Source organism: Eulemur rufifrons, chromosome 7 (assembly GCF_041146395.1).
Source record: "Eulemur rufifrons isolate Redbay chromosome 7, OSU_ERuf_1, whole genome shotgun sequence".
NCBI classification, from domain to species: domain Eukaryota; kingdom Metazoa; phylum Chordata; class Mammalia; order Primates; family Lemuridae; genus Eulemur; species Eulemur rufifrons.
Genome location: NC_090989.1, coordinates 91,157,420 through 91,184,336, shown reverse-complemented (window position 1 = coordinate 91,184,336; position 26,917 = coordinate 91,157,420). Strand labels below are relative to the sequence as shown.

General features: G+C 39.1%; 1 protein-coding gene across 3 annotated transcripts; it reads left to right on the top strand.

Annotated features, from left to right (window-relative positions):
• GPR160 (G protein-coupled receptor 160) lies at positions 1–22,622 on the top strand. 3 transcript variants are annotated; one of them, XM_069472940.1, is made up of 6 exons: positions 1–128; positions 792–924; positions 9,568–9,602; positions 10,811–10,882; positions 17,597–17,720; positions 21,049–22,622. In XM_069472940.1, exon 6 carries the CDS (start codon positions 21,122–21,124, stop codon positions 22,136–22,138), a length of 1,017 nt encoding a protein of 338 aa, XP_069329041.1. In that variant the 5' UTR covers positions 1–128; positions 792–924; positions 9,568–9,602; positions 10,811–10,882; positions 17,597–17,720; positions 21,049–21,121; the 3' UTR covers positions 22,139–22,622. The 3 variants fall into 3 exon arrangements, with proteins under 3 accessions (XP_069329041.1, XP_069329043.1, XP_069329042.1); XM_069472941.1 differs by lacking the exon at positions 1–128 and adding an exon at positions 436–472; XM_069472942.1 differs by lacking the exons at positions 9,568–9,602; positions 10,811–10,882.
• Positions 22,623–26,917: the final 4,295 nt, after the last annotated feature.

Here is a 26,917-nt window from a genome sequence, read left to right as displayed (position 1 = left end):
TGGGCTCCCGCCCCTCCCCGGGGCAGTCACCTGGGCCGGGCGCGGCAGGTGCCCGGGCGACGACCTCGCTTCGAGTCTGCTAGGGCGCCGTGCGCCCGGGGCGCCAGCCGCGAGCCGTCTGCCGGCGGGTGAGTGCGGGCGCGGGTGGAGGGTGCCTGGCGTGCTTGCGCCCCCTTCCCCGCCCCAGGGCCGGGTGGTCAGAGGCCCCCGCGCCGCTCCCGGCTTCCCCGGCGGGGCGCGCAGCGCGTCTGGGAAGGGAAGGAATTTTCTTTCCAGGAGCTCGAGATCTGGCGTTTCGCTGCTACTTAAAGGATCTGGGAGTGGGGCCGCAGACGCCCGAGCCTTCCTGCTTCGGGTTGGGGCTTACCGCGTAGCCGTAGCGACTGAGGTCTGGGCAATGGGCGTGTACCCCCACCCAGACACTTGCTACCCTGTTTCCGGAGGACATGGTTTTTAAGCATTGTAAAAACAGGTGATGTTACAGAAACGAGTGTACGTAATTCTTCACTCTCCTTCCTGGCACCCATAGGTGTATACAGTCTTCTACACACACTCAACGTGTGTTCTTTGGGGGCCGACTTTTCGTCCCCTGTTCTGGGCTGGAGCGTTGGGGACGGCGTGCCTGGCCCTGGGATTAAGCCTCAAAGGTTTGCAGGGCTGTTCGCTTTCGGAGGCGGTAGCGTCATGGTTGGCTCCTGGATGACCAGCCTGGCCCGCTCAAAATCTTTCTAGATAACCTGAGACCGCCCTGGGAGTTCAGTGGCTGAAGCTGACTTTTCTCACCTGTGCAGGTAGGTGGCCTCGGGGGTGGTGGCAGAGCCAGCCCCCTGTATTCTGGAGGCGACTGCATGAACTCGGTCTCCTGAGGAAGGTTCAGTTGGAAGAAAACACCCGCTTCGTCCCACACTTGTGCAAATGACTCGGGTAAGCGGAAGGTGTTGCTGAAATCCCAGATATAAACCCACACAGAGAAGAATTGCGGTGTGAATGAGCCTTTGGCTGTCAGGGTTGATAGTTGCTTCAAGTGAAATGGTTTCGCGAGTGCTTTATATTTATAAATTTATATATAAATATAAACATACAGGTATATATTTGCCAAGCTCTAAGACCGGCGTTTCTTTGTGGTATCCCCAGAGTAGAGTTATGGGAGTTACTGGGACTGGCCGATGGGTATCAGCCTAGCTGCTGTGAGAATCACAGGGAGAAGGACTTGGGGTTTAAAAACGATTAAAGAGATATAATGTGGCAATACAACGTGTGGACCTTGGATGGATCCTGATTTGATGAAAGAATGTTTTAAAAAAATGAGATAATGGCAGTTTGTACTGATTATTTGATAACATTAAGAATATTAGTTCTGTTTAGTTACTTTTGGTAATGGAATCATGATTATGGTTTTTAAAACTTTTTTAGAGATACATACTGAAGTTGAAATACAGGTTGAGGATTTGCTTCAAAATAATCCAGTTTTGGGGAGCACTGCTAAGAAAGAAGTACGGGGGGAGGGGGCCCGGGGGGACAAGATGAGAAGGGATGGGCAATGGCTTGTTAATAGCTGAAGCTGGATGGTAGGTATGGAAGTCCTTACACTAGTGTTTCTATTTTGCATGTTTGGCATTTTCCTTTGAACATAACACCACCACCACCTGCGGAGCCTTTTTGCAGGAGGTAGGTTTGGCACTGCAGGTGACTGTAGATTCAAGGCCACCTTCCACTGGCCCTCATTATTTGTAACTGAGTGTCAAGTTTGCCTCTCCAGACTGGAGTCATAAAAAAATCATCCTATTCTCCCTCCTGGGGGTGCCGATTAATTTTGCTCAGAAGGCACAGGGTGTTTGCTGAGCATGACAAAGCTGAGCGGATCAAGTTGATGCAGGTGGATGCAGGGTCAGCTTTTTTTATACAAAGGGCATTAGCAAGCCTAGGGGTTGTGTAAAATGTGTTAGCAGTTTTTCCAGATTGCCTAGATCCCTTCCAAGTTATGCTCATCAAAAGCATAAAAGTGTTCGGGGTAGTGAACACATTGTGTGGTACACTAAGGATTGTGTATATCTGGAAGCATTGTTTACATCAAGGTTTACATTATAAAAACAAAGCACAAGATGAGTGGAGATCTACTTATTACTTGAAAGAGACCTGTGCTGTGTTGCCCTTTTTCTGTCTTTATCCTATTTGCTTCAGGGATCATGGCATGTAAATACCTAGCCAAGGACTGACTCCTAAAAATTCTGCATGATGTTAACAGCATTCTTTCCTTTTCAAGAACCCTGCTTGAAGTAGGGGAGAGGGGAATAATATCTGTATGTTCATTTAACTTGTTCATTGTTTTCTCCTCCAGACTTATCTTACAATTCCTACTCTTCCTGTCATGCTTGATTAGTAATTTGGAAAAGCAGTGATTCTAAGAGGGAGCTATTGAAGTTCAGTAGAAGGTAGAAGGGGAGGCATATTCCTGAAAGATAAACCCACATTTTTTAGTAGCTTTGATGCCTGTGATTTAAAGAGAAAACAAGCCAAATATCTGTGACAGTTAAAAGTTGAAGTGTTAGATGAATCCTCTCAGCCTAAACTTTGCCCGTGTAGATTCACTAGTGCAAAAGAAGTTGTAAAGATGTTTTAAGATTCAGTTGAGGAATGCCAGAACGTGTCCCGGTGTATGGGAAAATAATGAGAGAACTAACAAGAATTCCCTTAAAGTTGGAAAATATCATAGTGAATTCATGATGATACTTAAGTGAAATTGTTTGGCTGTGGTTCCATTTTCTTTTTATGAATAAAAGAAATATGGAACTGTTAAGTGACTTAGTTTTCTACCTCAGTTTCCTCTCTAGTTCCCTAAAACAAGAGTATAGAAAGAGAAAAGAAACTTGCTGGGCCCTTAAGTGACCAGGTGCTGACCTAATGTTTACTTTCTTCTGGTGGAATTGGACTCTGGAGGGCTGATCACTAATAGCCATTTTAAGGAATTACCATAAGTGTGACACCATTTTCTCCCTGCTTCTGTTATTGAGGGTAGAAACACATTAGAAAAGCAAATTGCTCCTTTGCTGGGCTAGATGTGATAGGAAAGGGTGTTGGCAATCGAGTCAATAATATTCTTCTCATTTGTAAGTACTCTGCAGCACCTCATCCCATCTCCTGAGGTGGAACGGTGGTGATAGAGGGTAATTTTGCATTTTAACAGATAAGAACATTGAAATCTAAAGCTAAGACTTGCCTTAAGCCATTTCTTTGGGGGATTGGGGAGGAAATTTAACATTTATTAAGCGTTTGTGGGAGTCTTCACACACTCATGTTTTTAATTCTTACAAATCTGAGTTGGATATTAGCCCATTTTACAGATGGGAATTGTGGCTAGAGGTTAATAGTCTTGTAGCTAGTAAAGGTGGAGCCAAGATTCAAACTCTGCTCTGTCAGGCTTGAGAGTCTGCGTTATTTCTGGCCGCTCTGCAGGTCCACACTATCTTTAGCAGGCAGTAGGCTGACCACATGAGTCTGTTAGTCAATCTAGGCAAACTGTCTTTCTACCACACCCTGCTGCCCTGGGGACAGACTAGGGGCATGGCCACATCCACCCAACAGACGAGTTTTGTCAGCCCAGCGCAGAGTTAAAAAGAAAAAACTGAGCCAATGCCGAAAATGGGGCAATTTCAAATATTCTGCCCCCAAGAATTCCCAAAGGCAGTACTAGAGCAGCCTCGTCTTTAGGGAAGGTGCGTTCCAATTCCCCCAGTCTCTGCACTCCCTAAAGTGTTCCCATCCTTGAGGTTGCACTGTTGCTTCTCTTACAGTAAGAGATCTGTGTGGGTGTGTGTGTTGTTTACCTAAAATGGGATAACAAAGGATAGGTTAAGAGGCTCTTTTTCCAAGAAACACGGGAAAGTGCATATTCCTTTGAGGAAACGAATAGTCTTGTGTTTGTCAGAAGAATACAAGTTATGCCATCATTTTTCTCACATCCTTCCTGTTTTTCTCATTTACATAGAACTTTAGAGTTTGCTACCTCTGCGGTACAAGAAGGGAGTACACACGTGGGCAGGCCTCCATGGGGAAAAGGAACGGCTCCGAAACCCCACACCATTCATTAACTCTGTGAGGAGGAAGTGGGGGGGCGTCTTGTGCACCTTGGGGGTTCCCCAGGGTGTCCTGTGGGGATGGGGCACCAAGAAGCCCTCCTTTAAGCAGCCTGACTCTGGGATCTGAATGGATCCTGAGGTTGTGCGTTGACTCTAACTGTTCTGAGCTGGACCCCAGCCACTCTGAGGGTTTCCTAGGACTTGCAACGGTCCCCTCACTGGCTTCCTTCTCTGCCCACCACCTTCCTGCTAACGACAAGTCTGTTTTCTACACACTGCTTGGGCATAGCCCCCTCAGAAAGCTCTGCGGGGATGAGGAACTGAGGTGCCCATAGCCTGGCCTTCAGGGGGTTTCTGTGATGCAAGTCCAAGGGTGGCTTAATTTCCTCATGTTGAAACTCTCAGTTAAGGGTCATGGGGCAGATCTTCTCACCTCTGCTTATATCTGGAGTTTCATTACAGTTGAAGCTTCTGTTTGGATCTTCGTTTCCTTCCCTGTAGTTCTTAGTGTTCACAGCCCTGTGGGTGGGTGAGGTGTTGGGGGGAGAATGGGAAAAAGAAATACCACAAAGATGAACCTTGTGGAGTGGTTTGGAGGAAATATCAGATACTGTTTTGAGGTCTTTGTCACTAGGACTGTCAGTTGGCATGTATGTACCCGTGTGATAAGAACTATAGAACAAGGGCTACAAGTGCAATACCAAGTTTTGGCCAAAAGAAGTAAGTTTAGAGGATGAAGTGTTCTGTAAGTGCCAGACGAGCCGCTTGACTGGATCCTTTCAGAACTCCGGGGTTGGGGTTTGTGGTTGTTGCTCCCTCAGGTGATCATTAACTCCTTGCCAAGGAAAAGTCTGATTGATTATTAGCCAGAGCAAACAAAGGCGAAGCCCAGAGATCCTGAGTGTGGACCCAGCTGGTGGCTGGGTTTGATTTCCAGTTCTCCCACCACCTGACTGTGTGACCTTCACCTATTTTTTAAACTGTTTGTGCCTCAGTTTCCTCTGTGTAAAATACGAGTAATAATAATACCTACCTTGTAGGGCTGTGAGGATTAAGTGGCAGGGGATGGGATTCACTGCGGGTCAGCTATTGCCTCCTTTACTTTCACTTTTATTTGGGGGAGTTTCCCCCTATAATGTTAGAAGAGAGACTACCAGGAAGGAATGCTTCCCAGCTCTGACCTTCTTATTTGCAGAGTGAGCTGTGGGCTGCCCATCTGGGTTGCCATGTGGCCTTAGGGAAATGTTCTCCATGACAAATGCTAACAGGGTATTTGGTGTGGCAGCAGCTTTGGAATTGAGAACTGGCCCAGAACCTGTGGCTTTGAACCCAGGGCTTTGGCTCTGTTATTCTTGGATTAAAATCTGCACTGACTATGAGAGGAGATGGAATCCCCTAGCATTCACGTGGGTGCAAACTCTACCCCACTGTGAAAGCACAGACGAGGGTCAGCGGGCCAGGAGGCCCAGCCCCAGGTGTGCCACCACTGGGCAGGGGGTTAAGGCTGGATCCCCTGGGCGTCCGGTGCCTCTTCTGTCAACTGGGCTAAGCACACCTACTAGGAATGCTTAAGGGGCTAACAGAATTTTATGAAGTCCTGACATAGGCCCAGTGAAGTACTGTCTGACTTGCTCCTTAGTGTTAAAATCATACAACAGATACATTGGCAGGTTTACTTTTTAACTTGGAAAAGTGAACCAGCGTTAACCAACGAATGTTAACTAATATTCATTTAGCATTCTATAGTTTCAAAAAGGGCAGTCTAGTTTGATCTTCAGCCGGGCAACGTAGGTTTCTGTTTGTTTGCATTTGTTTCTGTTGCCTTTTGCCGCCTGTCAGGAGAGGTACAAGAGTGAACTGAGGTTTAAGCCACAAATGAGCCTAGAAATGGGAACATGGAATGGGCTTCATTTTACTTTATCAGAGAGGGTAACATGCGTTCTTATTCCGTATGTCCTTAAGTCATTCTGGGAAGGGAACATTCTGAGGAAGGGAAGGGAGAGATGGATAGTCAAGGTGTTCTGGGGAGGCTGAATGGAGAGACACTGATTCTTCTCCCAGGGGTCTCTCCTGCTGACAGCTCTTGCCCAGACCCATTCAGCAGGGTCTGGGAGGAGGAGAGCTGATAGGCTTTGGATTCTCCTGGGTACAGTGGCCAGCCTGCCTTCACTGAGCCCTTTGCCTTTCTCCCTCACTGCCAGCAGGGGTCCAGAGAGGAGTCCTATACCCCTAGCCCAGCTGACGGGCCCGGCGCCTGCACTCTCCTCCCTTGTGTGGCTCCCGTCTCTTCCCTGCCTCTGCCCCTTTCCGTTGGCACCCTGGCCTCCAGATCTTGCCTCCTTCAACTTTACTGTATTCTGGAAGGTTTAAAAGGAAAAATCTTTGTGACCCCACCATCCAAGGGTCTGAAGACATTGACATTTTGACATGTTTCCTTTTTGTTTTGCTTTGCTTTCATTTTTTATAAATTTAATAAATTCTAGCATTTTATAAACATTTTGTTAGCATTTTAATATAGTTGCCATACTGTGATTAAAATTTATTATTTTTCATGTCTTTATAAATATCGTTTTTAATGACTTCATGCTATTTCAACCTTTTTAAAGTCATTCTCTTAAAATATTTGAGAACAAGGTGGTTGCTTATTTTTTGATATTGCAAATCATTCTAAGTTGAATGTACCAAAACCTTTGATCCCGTTTCACATTATCTGAGATGGATTCCTGTAAGAATAATTACTGTCAAAAGGTTTTGAACGTTTAAAAGTTTTGTTTCTGATTACAAAAGCAGTACATTTTTATTGTGGAAAATATAGGACAGTAAGAAGTAAATATGCACGTGTACTCTCACCACCCACAGGTGGCGCTGTTTGTGTGGCTGGGCTGTCTCCCTTCAGGGTCTGTCCTGCTGTCCTGCGTGGCCCTTGGGCTGGCGGCACAGGCATCACCTGGGAGCCTGTTAGAAATGCAGAATCTCATGCTGTTTGCTAGCTTGATAGTAAAAAAAAAAAAAATTGCAGAATCTCAGGCCCACCCCAGACATCGAATCAGCATCTGTCTCTTAACAAGATCCGTATTCAAGTGTGAGAAGTATCGGTCTACAAAGGCCACCACCTTACCAGTCACAGGTGGCCTGGCATTAATTACTTCTGATCTGTGTATATACATGGTTTTTCCCAATTACCCAATATTGGAGTAACACTATGTGTACCATTAGTCTTCACCCTCCCATGCCTGCTGTCACAGGCTGTCTGAGGGCAAGAGCAGGCTCCCCTCAGTGACACTGATTCAGGGGTCAGCAAATCTCTGGGGCGCTGGGGAAATCCACTTCTCCCTGTGAGAAGCCCTGGCATACACAGCTTCCTCTTCTGTTACTTAATGTTATATTGTCAGCATTTTCCTGCTCTTTATTTTGTCTCTAAAGTTTATCTTTCATGGCTGCAGGTCGTAGTCCATCTTATGACTGTGTCATAATTCATTTGAGTAGTTCCCTATTGTTAGACATTCAGTTGTTTTGAATCTTTGAAGGTGCGGGAGGGTGTTCTGTAGGCTATTGTTAACTATGCTGGAGGGAGCGGCTTACGCAATAATTACTTCCTTCAACTCGGATTACTTCCTTATGATAAAATACTGGAGCGCAGATACTGGGTCAAAAGGCATGAATGTTTTAAACACTCTTTAAGATGCCCCAGGAGGGTAGGAAGTGCCCTGCACCTGCCCAGGCACTGAGAAAGGTCATGCCTCCTTCGTCCTCACACCTCCAGGCCTGGGTTAGAGCCCACCGAGGGGTCATTCTAAGAGGAACTGGGGACATGGAAAGGAGGTGACAGAGGGTGGGCAGCTGCCTGTGGTGGTGGCACTCCATTCCTCCTGGTCTGAGTCCTGAGTTTTAATAGATGCCACTGAGCAGGCAGCAGCCGCCTCCAGGATGTTTCCACGCAGCTTAGCCTGTCCTCCCAGGGCCGCTCTTCCTGGGGGAACGGGGTGGAGCGGATGGGCTTGCAGTTAGTGGAGGCCTGAAATGACTACCCCGTAAGTCCCAAATCTGCTGGTACCAACTTGCTTTTGCTTCATGAGTCTGAGACAGTTGGATTATCTAACACTTTTTTCTTCCCATGAGCAGACCAGGAACCTCATGTTAAGTAAACTTTATTCTGAAAGGTACATTCAGATTCTTACATTAAAAAAAGTGAAACATCAGCACTACATGATTTAGTCACAATTTGAACTTGAATGCCTGGAATATATTTTTGGCCCTCCATAAATATTTTTGAAGTAAATAAATGAGTGGCCATACAGTGAGTTTGATTATGTTTCATAACTTACACATGTTAAATGTATATTTGTATCACATGACATAATTAAACCATTTAAAAGTGAGCATTAAATCATTAGCCACCCATTTATATTAACTATTTAACATGTTATGATGACCGGAGACAGACAGATGGACAACAGACACAGGCACACTTGTACCTTCTGAAAATAATTTTGATTAATTCTGAGTTTGTCTAGTGGTACGTCTTTTGGGCATTTTTAAGCATTTAAAAATTTGTTGTGGTATGTCAGTAAAATGCAGAAATCTTAAGTGTTAAGTTCTGATGAATGTATGCACCTATTTAAACAACATCCCTGTCAAGATACAGAGCATTTTCGTGCTCCAGGAAGTTCTCTTTTGCCCCGTGCAGGCAGTCTCTCTACCCCAGAGGCAATTGTCTTCTGATTTCTAGCACCACAGATGAGCTTTGCCTGTTCTTTAACTTCGTGTACATGGAATACAATATGTAGTAGAAGAAAAAAGTGGCTTTTTTTGTTCAACATAATGTTTTTGAGATTTATATGTGTTATGTGTTTCAGTAGTTTGTTTTTTATTGGTAACTAATATTTCATTCTTTGAATATATCATAATTTATCCATTCTACTTGGCTGACCATTTGGGTTTTCCAGTTTTTGGCTGTTGTGAATAAAGCTATGAACATTCTCATACAAGTTTCTTTTTTTTTTTTTTTTTGAGTAGTTTTATTGAGGTATAATTTATATACCATAAAATCCACCCGTTTAAGTGTACAGTTCTATGATTTTTAGTAAATTTATAGATTTGTACATCCATCACTGAAGTCCAGCTTTTGTATATTTCTATCACTCCAGAGTTCCCTCTGCCAGTTTACAGTCAATCCTCACAGCTGCCACAGGCAGCCATTGAGCCACTCTCTGTCTCTTGCCTTTTTCTTAGAATATGTAGTTTTTTATGTCTGGCTTCTCTCATTTAGCACGACATTTTTGAGGTTCGTCCATGTTGCAGCATGTATCAGTAGCTTGTTCCTTTGTATTGCTGAATAGCATTCAGTTTTATGCATGTACTACATTTTGCTTATCCATTCACTGATTTATGGACACCTGAATTGTTTGGCTATTATGAATAATGTTGCTATAAACAATATAAGGTTGCTATTTACAAGTGTTTATGTGGACTTTATTTTTCTTTCTCTTAGGTAGATTCTTAAGAGTGTAATTACTGAATCATCTGGTAAGTTTATGTTTAACCTTTTAAGAAACTGCCCAACTGTTTTCCAAAAGCAGTACACAATGTTAGAGTCCCACCAACAGTGTATGAGGGTTTTGATTTCTCCACATTCTCACCAACATTTGGCATTGTTAGTCATTCTTATAGCCATTCTAATGGCTACATAATGGTATCTCATTGCAGTTTTAATTTGCATTTCCCTCATGACTAATGATGAGCACCTTTCCATATGTCTGTTATTCATGTATCTTCTTTGCTGAAAAGTCTAGTTGAGTCTTTTGCCCATTTTTAAATTGGATTGTCACCATCTTATTGAGTTTCAAGAATTTTTAAATACGTAGATGGATATTTACTAAATATATGGTTTGAAAATATTTTCCCCAAATCTATGACTTTTTTTTTTCCTGGAGACAGAGTCTTATTCTGCTGCCCCAGCTAGAGTGCAGTGTTGTGTAGCTCGCTGCAACCTCAAACTCCTGGGCTCAAGCCATCCTTCTGCCTCAGCCTCCTGAGTAGCTGGGACTACAGGCATGCGCCACCACACCCAGCTAATTTTTTCTGTTTTTAGTGGAGATGGAGTCTCACTCTTGCTTAGGCTGGTCTTGAACTCCTGAGCTCGAAATCCTCTCGCTTTGGCCTCCCAGAGTGCTGGGATTATAGGCATGAGCCACTGCACCAGGCCCATGAATACTCTCAAAAAGTTAATTGTTCATGCCTACAAGCAAATCTATCGGATAAATCCTTAGGAGTGGAGTTGTTGGCTCATGGGGACATATAAGTATCTTTGTAATTTTGATATTGCCAAAATGCCTTTTGCAGGAGTTACACCAGTTATACTCCTTAGCCTCACCAGTGGATAGGAGCAACCCTGTTCACAGCCTCACCAGAGATACTCTGTTGACAAATTTGGGGTTTTACTTATCTTTTATGAGGCAAACAGTATAGTTTAAGTTTCCATTTTTCTTATGAGTGATACTGACCCTCCTTTTGTATGTTTAATAGCCCATTTGTCCTTTTTCTGAATTGTCTCTTAAAATCTTTTTCACTATTGGGATTTTGATCTTTTTCTTGTTTGCTTTCCAAGAGCTCTTTCTAAATTAGGGAGATTAATATTTTGTAATGTTTTTTTCTTCAGTTTGTTGTTTTCTTTTGATTTTGCCTGTGGTTTTTATGCCAAGTGTTATTTTTGTTTCGTTGAACTTATCCCTTAGAATTGAAGGCATCTTAGCTTCCATTGTTGCTGAGGAGCCCGACGCCATCCCACCCGAGTAGCCACCTGTCAGGTAAGGAACAAGAATGTTGCTGCATAAACCCCTTCCAGTGACCTCTCCCAATCACAGCGTCCTCACTTCCCCCCCAAATAACTTGACTTTTATAGTAATCACTTCCTTGCATTTCAAAGCTAACACCCAAATGTGTATCCCTAGAGGCTATAGTTTAGTCTTACCTCTTTTAAAAAAAACTTATTTGAGATGTCTTTTAAATATCTTTTTTACTTTCTACATGACTTCTCCATTTTTAAAACTTTCCTTGTTCTTCCATTGAACTGGAGCCTTTGACCAATAGAGTCTTCCACAGTGTGAGTTTTGTAATTGCATGCTCATGGTTCAGCTCAGCATATCCCTCAGTCCTCTATTTCTTGCAAATTGGCAGCTGGATCCAGAGATTTAATCAGACATAGGTTCAGGCTATAGGAGGCATGAAATGTCCGGTTGTCTCTCCTATTGTGATGATGGCAGCTATAGGTGCTAAAATGTCTGTGTAAGTGGTAGGTGGAATTCTCAGTCTAAAGTTTATTTTTCATTTACAAGTTGGAACACTCTTTAAAGAGATATGTCTCCTCATCTACTACTTGGTTACCTGGATGTACATCTCATATAAGTTAGGGAATTGATTAATTCTTTACCTTAATTTACTGGTTTTCAAGATAGCCGTTCCATTTCTTAATCCTTTGTATGAAACCTGTTTGGGGTTTTTTTCCCCTCTTGGGAAACTAGTGATCTCTTTGTCATCACTGTTTTCAACCTTTTTTTATCTTTTAATGAGCATATGCACAGGAATTCCACAAAAATATGAGACTACTGTTTTCAAATTTCTGAAGGATGATTTCATTCATCAAGGTGGGCATGACAGGTCCTTTTAATCCTGAAAAATCTTCACGTCTAGAAAATGTTACTGCCTTTTCTTCTTTGATTTCTTCTCCAGTTTCCCCCTCTCTCTCTCTGATTCCTATTATTTCAGATTCTGTACCAACTGGATTAGTCCTCTAATTTTCTTAGCCATATCTTTTTGTTCCACTTTTTCTGGGAAGTTTCCTGAACTTTATTTTCCAACCCTCTGTTCACCTTATCATTTCTGCCATCATATTTTTATTTGCTAAGAGCTCTTTCTTGTATTCTTTTGTTAAATAGCTCCTCTTCTTATTGTATGGATGCAGTATTTTCTTCCTGAAAACAATGAGTTTTAAATAAAGTTTTCTTCTAGCATTTTGTCTCCTCCAATTTTTTTCTGCTTGTGGATGTGTTTGACTTTTAATACTAGAGATTTTCTTTGAATGTCTGAGGATCTTTGAATGTCTGGTCATATGTATAAGTAGAAGAGAAGAGTCAATGTAGTATTTTTAGATAGTCCTTTCTAGGCTGATGCCTAGAGAGGGATTTTTGAATCTTTATGTTTTCTAATAATAGTATTCCTGAAATCCAAGTGGAGGAAGGAAGGCTAGAGAGGTCTCAACTTTTAATGTGTGTATTTTTATGCAGTCCCCATTTTTGTATGGTCCCCTCTCTCCTCAACTCTGCCCACAGTCCAAAGATTTCTTGTTTTACTCTACCCAGAGGAAGAAACCGCCATTTCTTATTCCATACTTGAAGAGGGAGTCATTTGTTACACTAAGAAGAGATCTGGGTATCTAACTGCTTATTATTTTATTAGCAGCTAATCCATCTGTTTTTAGCCCAATCTTTGCATCCCTTTCTAAAGATACCTGGGGCATTGATTCCTGAGCCTTTTGAGCATCCTAAGGTATGAATTAGCTTGCCACTTTGCTTTCCCCACTGCTAACTTCAGTGTATTTTCAGTGTATATGATCCACCTGAGGATTTTATTTAAAGTGCATATTGATTCAGTAGGTCTGAGTTGGAGCCTCAGAATCTATATTTACAGTAATTTCCTAGGTGATGCTTATGCTCCTGGTCCTTGGAGCACATTTTGTTTAGCAAGATGCTCATTTACCATTCATCTATTCATTTTCCAGCCTCTGGAATTTTGTCCTTGAAGGTTTATGCCTTTTTAAAAAGCACATGGACTGCCATGTGAGTTGTATTTAACTCAGGCTAGTTTTGAGCCCAGGGCCTCGTGAGGCAAAACCCTGCAGTTGGTCCATGAAAATCTTCCTTGTTGGTGTTCTTATTGTTACAATTAATATTGACAATTTAATTCTAAAAACGTGGATTGCATTGCATATAACTGATGCACAGAAAACAATAAAAAATATCAAATTAGAAAGGATCATTTTGTTTTAATAAAACATCGTGGCCCCAAGGAAAATTTTTTTCCTAGTGTGGCAGTCAGTGTGTTAAACAGGTTATGAAAATTTTCAAACATACGTACAAATAGATGGAATAGCCATTAACCAACGGTCAGTCCTGCCCCATCTGCACTGCAGTCCACCACCCACCCCACCATGTTATTTTGAAGCAGATTGCAGGGGATCTGTCTTGTCTGTATATATTTCAGTTCATATTCTTTTTTGAATAGTGACATTTTTAAATAACCATATGTGTTAGTTTTTAGTTTAAACTGCAAATTTATTTCCTCACAGTTCTGGAGGCTAGAAGTTTGAGATCAAGGTATTGACAAGGTTGGTTTCTCCTGAGGCCTCTCTCTGTGGTTTGTAGATGGCCACCTTCTTGCTGTGTCCTCACATGGCCTTTCTTCTGTGCTTGGGCATCCCTGGTGTCGTGTGTGTGTCCAGATGACCTCTTTAAAGGCCCTGTCTCCAAATAGAGTCACATTTTGAGGTACTAGGAGTTAGGGCTTCAACATATGGATTTGGAGGGGACACAGTTTAGCCCATTACACTGTAATACCATCATTATACCCAAAATTAAAAATCCCTTAATATCCTAAAATTTCTTGTCAGTGTTCAAACTTCCAGTTGTTTTATAAATTCTTTATTTCACTAAATTCAGATAAGTTCTACACATTGTACTTGGTTGATATATTTTAAGTCTCTTAATCCTTTGGGTAGTTGTTGATACAATTTATTTGAAGAAACAAGTTGTCCTGTAGAGCTTACCACCATTTGGATTTCATTTACTGCATCTTGTAGGGATCATTAAACATGTTCTTGTACCCCCTGTTTTTCTTGTAAATCAGTAGTTGCATCGACAGGTTTGATCGGCTTCTAATTTTTTGGCAGGTAGATACTGGTGTATTCTTTGATCTCTGCCTTTGGGTATTAGTAGCTGTTGATGATCGTTGGCTATCTCCATATAGTACATCGGGGGCTGCAACATGGCAAAGTTCAAATTTTATTCCTGTTCACTCATTAAAGTACTTCCATAAAAGTAGACATCCCCTCACTTACTATTTTGTCACCAAGTGTTAATTAGTACAGGAAAGGCAGGAAGAATGTTTCCCAGTATTTACCAGTTTAAAAATGGTGACTTGGTTCTCCAGTGCTCCTCAGTGTTACAAATTAGGTTTGCTTATTTATTTTAGAGTTAAGTAAAAACTCAATTTCCTGTTATTTTAGTGCAGTTATGAGAGGGAGCGGAGGGAAGTGCATTTGTTTAAAAAAGCCACCTTTCATTGGAAGTTGTATCATAATTCATGCAGCCAGTTTCCTGCTATTGGACATTTAAATTAATTCCCGGTTTTCACTTTTATATCCAATATTGTAAGATGGACATCCTTTAAAAACAAGTTAATAAAACGTGCATTTTTAGTATATAGTTTGAATTTTGGAAAATGTATACACTTGAACGACCAGCCCAATCCAAATATAGAACATTCTCATCCCTACAGAACATTCTCTGCTGCCCCTCTGCCCCAGCCTGGCCCCAGATTCCCACGGATGGCCTCTCTGGCTTCATGGATCAGTTTTGTCTGTCTTGAATTCCATGTAATTGGAACTACACAGACTATACTCAAAAATTTTACGTCAGGTTCCCTTTGTTCAGCATGTTTTGAGATTTGTCCCTGTGTAGCATGTATCAGGGACATTCCTTTGTATTGCTGAAATGTATTTCACTGTATAGATACACTGCAGTTTATCCATTCTCCTGTGGATGGATATTTGGGATATTTCCAATGTGAGGCCATGATGAATAAATCTACACACATTTGTGTACAAGCCTTTTTTTTTTTTAATTTTAAAATTTTCTTTATTTTTAATAATTATGGGTACGTGGCTTATTTAATATGAAATGTCCGGTTTTGAATCAAAAGTGTAGTTGATTAAATCTCAAATGAGAAGCAGCACAATTAAAGTATGCACATAAACTATCAGCACAGTTTTGCCATCTTAATGGTACCTTGTTTATGCCAGCAGCGAAGAAGCCTAGAGAGCGAGTGGTGATGAAATCTCAAAAGGCATTTTCCACAGCTTGTTGAGAATTGAGTATTTGTCCTTGTAATAAGTTGTACAAGCCTTTTTGTGGACATATGTTTTCATTTCTCTTGGGTAAATACATAAGAATGGGATTACAGGGTAGTAAAATGGTATTTGGATGTTTAACATTGTAAGAAACTGCCAAACTGTTCCTAAGTGGTTGTACCATTTTACACTGCCTTAAGCAATGGCTGAGGGATTTAGTTATTCCAATTCCTTGCCAAAACATGTATTGCTAGTCTTTTAGAATTTTAGCTATTGGAGTGAGCATGCATAGGTATCTCACTGTGGTTTCCATTTATATTTTCCCCAAGTGTCTGTTCATATCTTTTTCCATTTTTCTAATGGGCTAATTATCTTACTGTAAGAGATATCCTGGATCTAAGTCATTTGTCAGAATATTGTGAATATTTTTTCCTAGTCTATAGCTTACATTTTCATTTTCTTAACTGTCCTTTCAGGGAGAAGTGTGTGTTTTTTCATGAAGTCAAATCTATCAATCTGTGTGTGTGTGCATGCACCTGTGTGTCTTGCCTAAGAAACCTTTGCCTTCTGTAATGGGTTGACTAGTGTCCCCCAAAAATTCAAGTCCATGTGGAACCATAGAATGTGACCTTATTTGGAATTATCTGGAAAATTTGGTTGTTTGCAGACGTAATTAAGATAAGGTCATACTAGGTGAGGGTGAGCTATAAATCCAATGACTGGTGTTCTTATATTAATAATAAGAGAAGAGACATATATGGCAAGACAGACATGAAGAAAGAGGCAGAGATTGGCCTTATGCTGCCACAAGCCAAGGAGTGCCAGGAGCCACCAGAAGCTGGAAAAGGCAAGGAAGGATTCTCCTATAGAGCCTTCACAGGGAAGATGGCTCTGCTGACACCTTAATTTCAGACTTCTGGCCTTCGGAACTATGAGAGAATAAATTTCTGTTGTTTTAAGCCACCAGTTTAAATTTACCACCAGTGGTAATTTGTTATGGAAACTAATATACCTGCCCAGGATTGCAAAGATTTTCTTCTGTTTTCTTCTAGAAATTTCAGTTTTACTTCTGCAGTTGGTCCTATGATCCATTTTGAGTTTATTTTTGTGTATGGTGTGAGGTCACGGTCAAGGTTAATTACCGCCCCCCCCATGGATGTATACCTTACAGCATCATTTCAAGAAGACTATCTCCCGTTGAATTACCTTGTACTTTTGTTGCAAATCAGTTGACCAAAAATATGTGGGTCTGTTTCTGGACTTTCTTCTGTCCCGTTGATTTATAGGACAATCCTCATGTTAATACCACATTGTCTTTATTTCTATACCTTTATAGCAAGTCTTAAAATCAGTGTAGATCCTCCAACTTTGTTGTTAAAAATTATTTTGACTCTACTAGGCATTTGCCATTGTATATAAGTTATAGAATCAGCTTGCCAATTTCTACAAAAAAACTTCCTAAGTCTTCCAATCTATGGTGTATCTTGTTAATTTAGGTCTTTTTAAATTTCTTTCTGTGACATTTTAAAATTTCAGAATACTGTGCTTACATGTGCTTTGTCAAATTTACCCTTGTTTCCTATTTTCAATGTTATTATAAATGATGTATTTCATTTTCCAATTGTCTATTGATAATATATAGAAGTATAATTTTTTTTATTGATCTATGACCTTGATTTAGTAGCTTTTACTATAGAGTCCTTAGATTTTTCTAAGTATGTGATCATATCACCCATGTATAAAGAGAGTTTTATTTCCTTCTTTCCAATCTATGTGCCTTTTATTTCTTGTCATTACCTCATTGCGCAGGCTAGGACTTCCAGTAATACTCTTAAGTAGGAGTGGAGAGCAGACATCACATTGTTCCTGATATTGGGGAAAATGCCCACTTTTTCACTAAGCATCAGGTTAGATGTTGGCTTTTCACAGATGCTGCTTATTTGGTTGGGAACATAGCCTATCTGTGAGAGTTTTTATCATGTTAGATTTTGTTAAATACTTCTTCATCTATTCAGATAATCATATAGTTTTTCTCCTTTATTCTGTTAATATGGTAGATTATATCGTTGATTTGCTAATGTTAAACTAAGCTTGCATTGGCCATGATGTCTTAAGGATTAAATTTGCTAATATTTTGTTACACATTTTTGTCTCCATGTTTGTGAGGGATGTTGACTTATAATTTAGTTTTCTTGAAATGTCTTTGGTTTTTATCAGGGTAATTCTAGTCTTGTGAAACAAGTTGGGAGGTACTTCCTTCCTCTCTGCTCTTTAAGTTTGGTTTCAATCCACAGAAAGTTATGGTTTTTCTAAGCAGGGATCTGGAGCCAGTTTCACTGGACTCATTATTAAGATATCTCCTAATGATGGTTATTTTTGTTTTCTATCTTTCACACAGAACTTACTTACATGGCATTTTGGTATAGCAAAATGAAATGCAAGAAACCCACAGTAACATAATTGAAGGCACTAAAACCGAAATAAAATAGGAAGATCATCAGTCAAGACAGACATACTGGAGAGTAAGTATGGCATATTGTTAAGAATTGAGTTGTAAATAGAAAGCAGAGACTGGGTCAGTGAAAAGAAATCACGGAGGCCCTGCCGATGCTTCTGGACTGGGCCAGATCGCAAAGCAAGCCCATGGGAGAGGCAACATGCCTGGAAAAGAACTTCTACATTAACTTTTTAGGTTGCTTATGAGGTGTATTAGTTGATGTTCATAAGTATTTCAAAAACACGCAGGAGAAGGACCATTGTCTTATAAATCTCTGAATTTCTGTAGTTACTGTGAACATTTTTCAAATGAAAATTTGTGACAGGCAGCGTATCAAAGGATTTTTGTCTTCTCCAGGGAGCTGGTTTAAAGAACAAAATATTGGATTTTTGGATACTTACACATAAAATTGGTCTCATCTAAGAAAGTTTTGATTGGTTTCCAGGACTGCGTATTCAGGAACTAGTGTAAAACAACCAAAATCTTGTTTTCCAGTTTCTTCCTTTCTGTTGCTTTTAATCGCCTCAAGTTGCATGTCTTCCCTGGGTGTTATTTTTCTTCTAGCTTTACCATTCTCTTACATGTTCCATTTCAGACTTGTTTCTTTCTTCTGGTCCTCTTCTGAGGAGATTCTTGATTAGTGCACCTTGGTGGCTGTAGCTGGTCCTCCCTCCTCCTCTCAGAACCTTCCTTAAGCCCCTAGGAGACACTGGAGTCCTCCCCTAGGCATTAGCCTGCTTTTCTGGCCTTCCAGTTGGCTCTGCCTCGAGAGTCAACGGTGAAATGGAAAGTTAGGAACCCTCTCTTGGATGTTGCTTACTCAGCTTTTCTTATTTAATTTAGGATAGGGGTTAAAAAAGGATAAAATCTTTTGATACAGATAATCTGTTTTTATTTCTTTTATCCTAAAGATACATTTTTTTAAAATGGGTCTTTATAAATACGGACCCACATGATTTCCCTTCCTCACCCTCATTTTAAACCACCATTGGCTCTTGAAAACTAAGCCTGTTTTTTCTTTGGCACAAGGGAGACTTCATGGTCTTACTCCATCTAGGCTTCCTTATCCAAGCAACACCACTTACAAGGCCAATGGCATTTGACAAGTTGGCAGCTAAGACTTTGTGCTCTTGTACATCAAATCTGGAATGGAACTTTTTTGGATAGGGGTAAGTATGTTTGAGTACAGAAAGTAGTTGAGTACAGAAAGTAGTATGTTTGAGTACAGAAAAAAACTTGAGTATAGGAAGCACTTATTTTGGGTCTTCTATAGTTATGAAAATAGATATGCCATATTTTTTATTACTGTCTTTATATGTGTATATAAATATTCATTATAAGTGAGCTCATAACACAGATATATGGCCATGAGAGTAAGGGTTCAATGTGTCAACAGAACTTATATTCCTCTCTCACAGTGAATTCTTTACCCTCAATCTCCTCACTATTCCCTTGAAATAATTTAATTATCAATGACCTGCTTTTAGGCAAATACAGTTTTTTCACTTTTGAGACTTACTACTCCATTATTTTTTTCCTTAAAGTTTGGGAAATACAGAAAAACCTGTAAGTATACTACTACCATATTGATACCTTTTTAGTCTTTTTCCATGCATTTCTTACAAAAATTAGATGACATGTTACATAATTTTGAAACCTGCATTTCACTTAACATTGTGGGAGTTTATCATGACATTACTTTTTTAACATTTAAGAAATTTACAAGGCTTAAAATTTAACAAGTATAGAAAAGGTAGACTGAAAACTTAGTCTTCCTCCTATCTTGAGAAACATTCTCAATGGCTGCATAATAATAGGCTTTCATAAAGATGTACCAGGTTGAGCATCCCTAATCTGAAGATCCAAAATCTGAAATGCTCCAAAATCTGAAACTTTTTGAGCACTGATATGACACTCAAATGCTTACTGGATCATTTCAGAGTTCAGATTTTCAGATTTGAGATGCTCAACTGATATAATGCAAATATTCCCAAATCCAAAAAAAATCCAAAATCTAGTCCATTTCAAATAAAGAAAACTCAACTTGTATTATTTAGTTTTTAAGAGACAGCGTCTCACTCCGTCACCCTGGCTGGAGTGCAGTGGCCCGATCATAGCTCATTTAACCTTGAATTCCTGAGCTCAAGCAATCCTCCCGCCTCATCCTTCGAGTAGCTAGAACTACAGGTGCATTCAACAATGCCCGGCTATCTTATTTTTTGAAGAAAAGAGGTCTCACTGTTGCCCAGGAACTGGTCTTGAACTCCTGGCCTCAAGTGATCCTCCCATATCAGCCTCCCAAAGTGCTGGGATTACAGGCATGAACCACTACACCCAACCCTCAACTTATGTTATTTTTAATTCAATTTCCAGTTGTGATTTTGGTTTTTTGTTGTTTTGTTTTGCTATTTATAAACACCATGATTGAACAGTATTGTTGAAATAACTTTAGGCCAACCTTGATTTTTCTGTTAAATAGTAAGGATAAATTTCTTGAATCTCCTTTCTTTCCTTCCATCCTTTCCTGATTTCTTCTTCTCTGACCTCTTTCTTCATCATCTCTTTTCCCTGCTTCCAAATGCATTTATAAACCCTCCAGTGTCAATTCCTTTTCCTGTGCCTTTACCTACCAGGTCTTAATGTTCCCAGGTATCCATACTCAGTCCCTACTCCTACCCTGTATTCTCTCATCTCTCCAGGTGCCATACCTGAAAGATCATATACAGAAGATAAATCCTTATCTTTCTTTTCCTTTATCTATGTTGTTATTTTTAGCTGAACCATCTGTTTTAAACCTTTTGAGCTTCAGAAAGATTTAATGTGAATGATCCTGTGGTTAAAAAGCTTTAAAAACTGCTATGTTAAAGGGCTGAATAAGTATGGCCTCTAAATTTCAGTGACAAAAATGAGGGCTGAGGTAATGTTTTGGGGAGTCAGAGTGGGACCAGGTTAAAAGCTATCAGTGGCTGTTTTGAGTATTACTATCAAGCTGCTATTTTAGGCATGGATTTTGGCTCCAGTGCAGATAAAAGTATTTTTTTTTCTTTACAAGTTATTAAAACCTACACTTATATAGGAAGGTAGTAATTAATTTATATATAACGTTTTGGTTTAAGGATCTCAGAATTCTGTACCATCTAGGTCTGAGTAAATAACCAGAGTATACACATTAATTCTTCTTGATCATGTTCTATATTCTATAAGTATTATGAGAATATAACTCCTATGTTTAATTATTTGTGAAAATGATTGGATTGAATTTAGATTTTTAAGAATAGAAGTGCTTGCTTTGTAAAGTTTTAAAATAGAGATAGCATCAAGATAACAAAATTTTCTTTTCACTTTTTTTTCAGGGATGGAAAATAAAGTGAAGCAGTGTTTTATCATGTGTGTTACATCAGGTCGTCTTGAAATTTAACTAAAAATATGACTGCTCTTTCTTCAGAAAACTGCTCTTTTCAGTACCAGTTAAATCAAACAAACCAGCCCCTAGATGTTAACTGTCTGCTATTTTTGATCATACTTGGGAAAATATTATTAAATATCTTCACACTAGGAATGAGAAGAAAAAACACCTATCAAAATTTTATGGAATATTTTTGCATTTCATTAGGATTTGTCGATCTTTTACTTTTGGTAAACATTTCCATTATATCCTATTTCAGGGATTTTGTACTTTTGGGCATTAGGTTTACTAAATACCACATCTGCCTATTTACTCAAATTATTTCCTTTACTTACGGCCTTTTGCATTATCCAGTTTTCCTGATAGCTTTTATAGATTATTACCTGAATTTCTCTAAAACCACCAAGCTTTCATTTAAGTGTCAAAAGTTATTTTATTTCTTTACAATAATTTTACTTTGGATTTCAGTCCTTGCTTATGTTTTGGGAGATCCAGCTATCTACCAAAGCCTGAAGGCACAGAATATTCATTCTTATCAATGTCCTTTCTATGTTAGCATTCAGAGTTACTGGCTGTCATTTTCCATGATGATGATTCTGTTTGTGGCTTTTATAACCTCTTGGTCAGAAGTTATTACCTTGGTACAGGCTATTAGGATAACTTCCTATATGAATGAGACTATCTTATATTTTCCTTTTTCATCCCAATCTAGTTATATGGTGAGCTCTAAAAAAACATTCTTGTCTAAGCTCATTGTCTGTTTTCTTGGTACTTGGTTACCATTTGTACTACTTCAGCTAATTATTCTTTTACTTAGAGTACAAATTCCAGCATATATTGAGATGAATATTCCCTGGTTGTACTTTGTCAATAGTTTCCTCGTAGCTACAGTTTATTGGTTTAATTGTCACAAGCTTAATCTAAGAGACATCGCATTACCTGTGGATCCATTTGTCAACTGGAAGTGCTGCTTCATTCCATTTGTAATTCCTAATCTTGGGCAAATTGAAAAGCCCATATCAATATTAGTTTATTAATATATTGTCATATTAAAACTAATTAAAACAACTATAATAAGAATCATTATTTTATAGGCCAGGTGTGGTGGCTCACACCTGCAATCCTAGTACTCTGGAGGCCAAGATGGGAGGATTGCTTGAGCTTAGGAGTTTGAGAACAGTCTGAGCAAGAGCGAGACCCCGTCTCTACTAAAAATAGAAAAAATAGCAGGGCATCGTGGCGCGCACCTATAGTCCCAGCTACTCAGGAGGCTGAGGCAGGAGAACTGCTTGAGCCCATAAGTTTGAGGTTGCAGCGAACTATGATGACACCACTACACTCTAACCGGGGTGACAGAGACAGACTCTGTCTCCAAAAAAAAAAAAATCATTTTACAAATGGAAAAGAACTCACAACACATAAAGAAATGAACTGAAGCCCCCGCCCCCCCACTTTGATAACTTTTCAGAATGTGTCTTTGGGGCTGTGATATTATTAAGATGTGTTTTCTTTTAAAAACAATCCAAGAAGTTTTTATACTTAAGAACACTGTAGGCCGGGCGCGGTGGCTCACGCCTGTAATCCTAGCACTCTGGGAGGCCGAGGTGGGCGGATCGTTTGAGCTCAGGAGTTCGAGACCAGCCTGAGCAAGAGCGAGACCTCATCTCTACTAAAAATAGAAAGAAATTATATGGACAGCTAAAAATATATATAGAAAAAATTAGCCGGGCATGGTGGTGCATGCCTGTAGTCCCAGCTACTCGGGAGGCTGAGACAGGAGGATCCCTTGAGCTCAGGAGTTTGAGGTTGCTGTGAGCTAGGCTAACGCCACGGCACTCACTCTAGCCTGGGCAACAGAGTGAGACTCTGTCTCAAAAAAAAAAAAAAAAAAAAAAGAACACTGTATATCACAAATATTAATTTGTTATTACCACAAAAGTGAAGTGAGTTAACATTTGGCCATACTGATGTTTGTGTTACCTAAAAAACTACTGAATGCAAACTGTTGTAAACCTGAGGTTTCACTGCCAACCTTAAGATACATACTTAAATAAACATTTTTATCATATTGAGCAAGAAAATCAAAATCGTTTTCTTAAAATGATTTGGTTCAAACTTCAGTGTAAGGAGATTAACTCATTTTTAATTTAGCTAATTAAAAAAAAGTTCTTAATGCAAATATTCCTGGAAGAAAAGAATTTCAGTAGCTCACTTTACAGAATTGGGACTAGTGACTAGATCTCTTTCCATGACTTACCGGATTCATTTTCAGTTATGACATACTTGCATGTCAAATCATAGTCGCATTAGCAATGTATCACTAAGTAACGTAGGGTTTCTTATCCTCAGCACTCTTGACATTTTGGGTTGGATAATTTTTTGTGGTGGGGGGCTCTCCTGTACATTGTAGGATGTTTAGCAGCATGCCTGCCCTCTGCCCACTAGGTGCCTGTAGCATACCTCCTTCCCCTGTAGTAACAATCAAAAATGTCTCTAGACAATGCCAGACCTCCCCTGGTAGGTGGGTACAGTTGCCCCCAGTTAAGACCCACTGGAGTAAAGCAACATAAAAGTGACAGAATAATGTGAAGTCACTTTATGAATTAAGCTACACAGATACTTTGATCATTTACGAATACTAATATATGTTGGATAAATCTGAACCCTTTTCCTAAGTTGGTGGCTTTTAAGTCTTTTGACATTATAGTAAGATACAATTTTTACATCATTACCCATATATTTCTTCATTTATATATGTATATAAATGTCATAATACTCAAATATTATGCACAAATACATTTTATAGTGTCATTTTTTTTAATGCTGGTTGTAATCCACTAAATTGAGTTCTTGATACACAAATGGATTACTTTCCATTATTTGAAAAATGTCCTAAAACAAGTGCAATGGAGCATTAATAATAACCAAGATTTAGGAAGTGCTTCCTGTGTGCCAAGCATTGTCTTAAGTGTTTCATATGCAGCAACTGATTTAATCCTCACAACTCTCTGATGAGTACTATTATTATCCCTTTCTTAGAGATGAGGAAATTAAAACACTGAAGTTAAGAAACTCACTTAAGATCCTACAACTAGTAGGAGTAATTGGGGGAAGCTGGGATTCAAACCCAAAAGTCTGGCTCCAGAGTTCGTGTTCTTTACCACTATGCCACACTGCCTTTCGTTAGTCCCACTCATTGTCTCTCAAGGGAATAGTTTCAGAGTCAAATGTGAAGAATGTTGTTTTGTAATTGTCACCTGGAACTGTATAATGCCCATGAACATCTTAAGGCTTTACAGTCCTGCAGTGAAGAAACCCATTTACTTACAAAAATCTTTTTCATTAGCACTAGCCATCTACAAAGACAAGCTCGGGAATGCTGCTGGATAATTAGGAAACGAGTTGCAAGTAATACAAACCCAACCTGAGCCATTGTAAGAAAAAGCCGGGCTGTTGGAAAGACAACATGGTAAACGACAAGGAGAATCTCTTTAGGATGTCAGTTTCAGTTCTGTTTGTCCACATGGTGGGCATTCTGCCAACAGTTCAGGACTTGTATTATTCCAACTTAAAGCATCTTCTAACTTCAAATATCAAATTCCAGGGACCTAGGGAATGACTGGCCTGACTGGAATCATATGCCCACCCCTATGATCAGGTCTGTTAACAAAAGAACATGGCAGGGAAGAGAAATAACCACTATAATGAGTGGTACACTATTAAAAAAATACTTAGAAAAAATAGGAATAAAAATCATTGTTCTATAAAAACCAAATGCACACAGAGAGAGCCAACTGTGTATCCAAAGTTCAGGAGAAGTAATCCTATGTTCAAGGGAACGACAGGGTGTGTTTAAAAGTTTAGTAGAACGTTTAAACCTGGCCCCCTTTCCTTCTCTGTTACTTTTTCCTCTGAATGTATTGCCTTCCAATTGGCCATAACTTGGGACTGAAATACTTTAAAATATATTGAATTTAATTATTAATAGTACATATTTATACTCTTTCTTTGCAGATTTTAAATCAGAAGACTTTACTTCAAACCTCTTATTAAGCTTTTTGTTTAGAGGATTCCCCATGTCTCATAAACCTAAAAAAAAAAATTATTCAATAGACCAGGCCAAATGGAAGAGGCTTTTATTTGTAAAGAAATGAACTTACAACTGGTCTACAATATATTATTGTAATATAAACAATATAAATAAATGATCCTGTAGGCCCACTAATCTTCCATCCAGACCCACATGAAGCAATGTTACAACAATATTCTATGTGAAAATGTGCAGGTAACAAAGGTGCAATTACAAGCAAGTTTAAGCAGCAGAGTATAAGGTGCTTTAATAGTTAATGTTACCATCAACAAACATTTGAATGCTCAATTTTACTTCACTGAATATAGACACAAATATGAAAATCTAAATTCATACACATGCTACTTGTTAATATGAAAGTGCTTTCTTTTTTTTTAAAAAAATACACCAAATGGACACTTTTTACATAGATCAGGTGTGCTCTTATGCAAAATTAACTTCATTTTCAGGTAATACATTTTAAAACTGTAGCTATCAACACCAATCTAGGAACTCTAATGCTAAGAGTACTAAACTATTTCATTTCCTTTAAGGAGGACTCTACTACAATATCCAATGTAAAGAATACATCTATATATAATCTTAACATTTTTTTTTTGTAAAGATAAAGTTTCCTTTCCCCTTGGTGATGCTATGTTCATCCCGGGTGGATCATCTTTTAAGGTTTTAATAATATGAAAGTCCTATTTTAGAACAATGGGAGGAACCAAAAGGAGGAATTTTAAAAAATGGTTAACATGCGCTGGAAAAAAAAAAAAAAAATTTGTCACAACAATTTGCCTTTGTTAAAATGATCAACAAAAAATATTTTTTAATAAGATGATAAAAAGTACTAATTTCATAAAGAGGCTTGGAATGCCAGCCACCACTGTCAGTATCCATCCCTGTCCACTGCAGTCTATAAATCCAACCTTCACTGCAAACATAATCCTTACTTTGAGGATAGTTTTTGGAACTTATTTGACTTTCTTTTTCCTTATGGGAAAAACAAAAACCAAGCTTTTGAATACGGTGATTGGGAATTTAGTTTAAACAACTTAAAAATTGTAATTCCAAAATTATACCATCTTTGCACATTCAGTTGACTTTTTAAAACTTAAGAATCCATATGAAGTATGCAACTGATATTTTAATAACAAAATATTTTAAAAATTAGGTATACTTTAAAAGTAATTTTTAATCAGTACCATGGAACAATATTTTAAAACCCACACTATCCGCTACTTAGATGTTAGTGTTCCTATTTTCAATTCGTTTAGCAGATTCTAGTACAGCTTCTAACTCAATACTTATTTGGACATTTTCCTACTTTAAAAAGCTGCAACTACGATGCACAAAAGATTTTTTTTTACCTCCCCCCCATTTTTTTTAAGATTTTTTAAAATATATTTTCATTTTGTATCTTTATGGAGAATGTTAGTATCAACTGATGTTAATATTTAAAGATATACCAATAGGAATTACAGTGTGATTCACAGAATCCCAGAGTGACAAGGGACCTTTATCCAATTAATAACTGATTCTCCCATTCAATGTTAGTCCCCAAATACTTGTCAATTCAAGCATGGAACCGTTCTGTTTACCAATTCTGTATTTACGGATACCCTTTTACTATGCAATATATGTGCTTTCTATTACTGATTCTTACACATCTTTAAAAGGTGGATGTTTTAATAGTCTTAGAGTACAATAAAATTTATTTTGTGTACTCTTTCTTGCTTTAAAA

Bases quoted from the DNA above. Each gene is read 5' to 3' on its own strand.
- GPR160 (XM_069472942.1), top strand. From the start codon at position 21,122: ATGACTGCTCTTTCTTCAGAAAACTGCTCTTTTCAGTACCAGTTAAAT.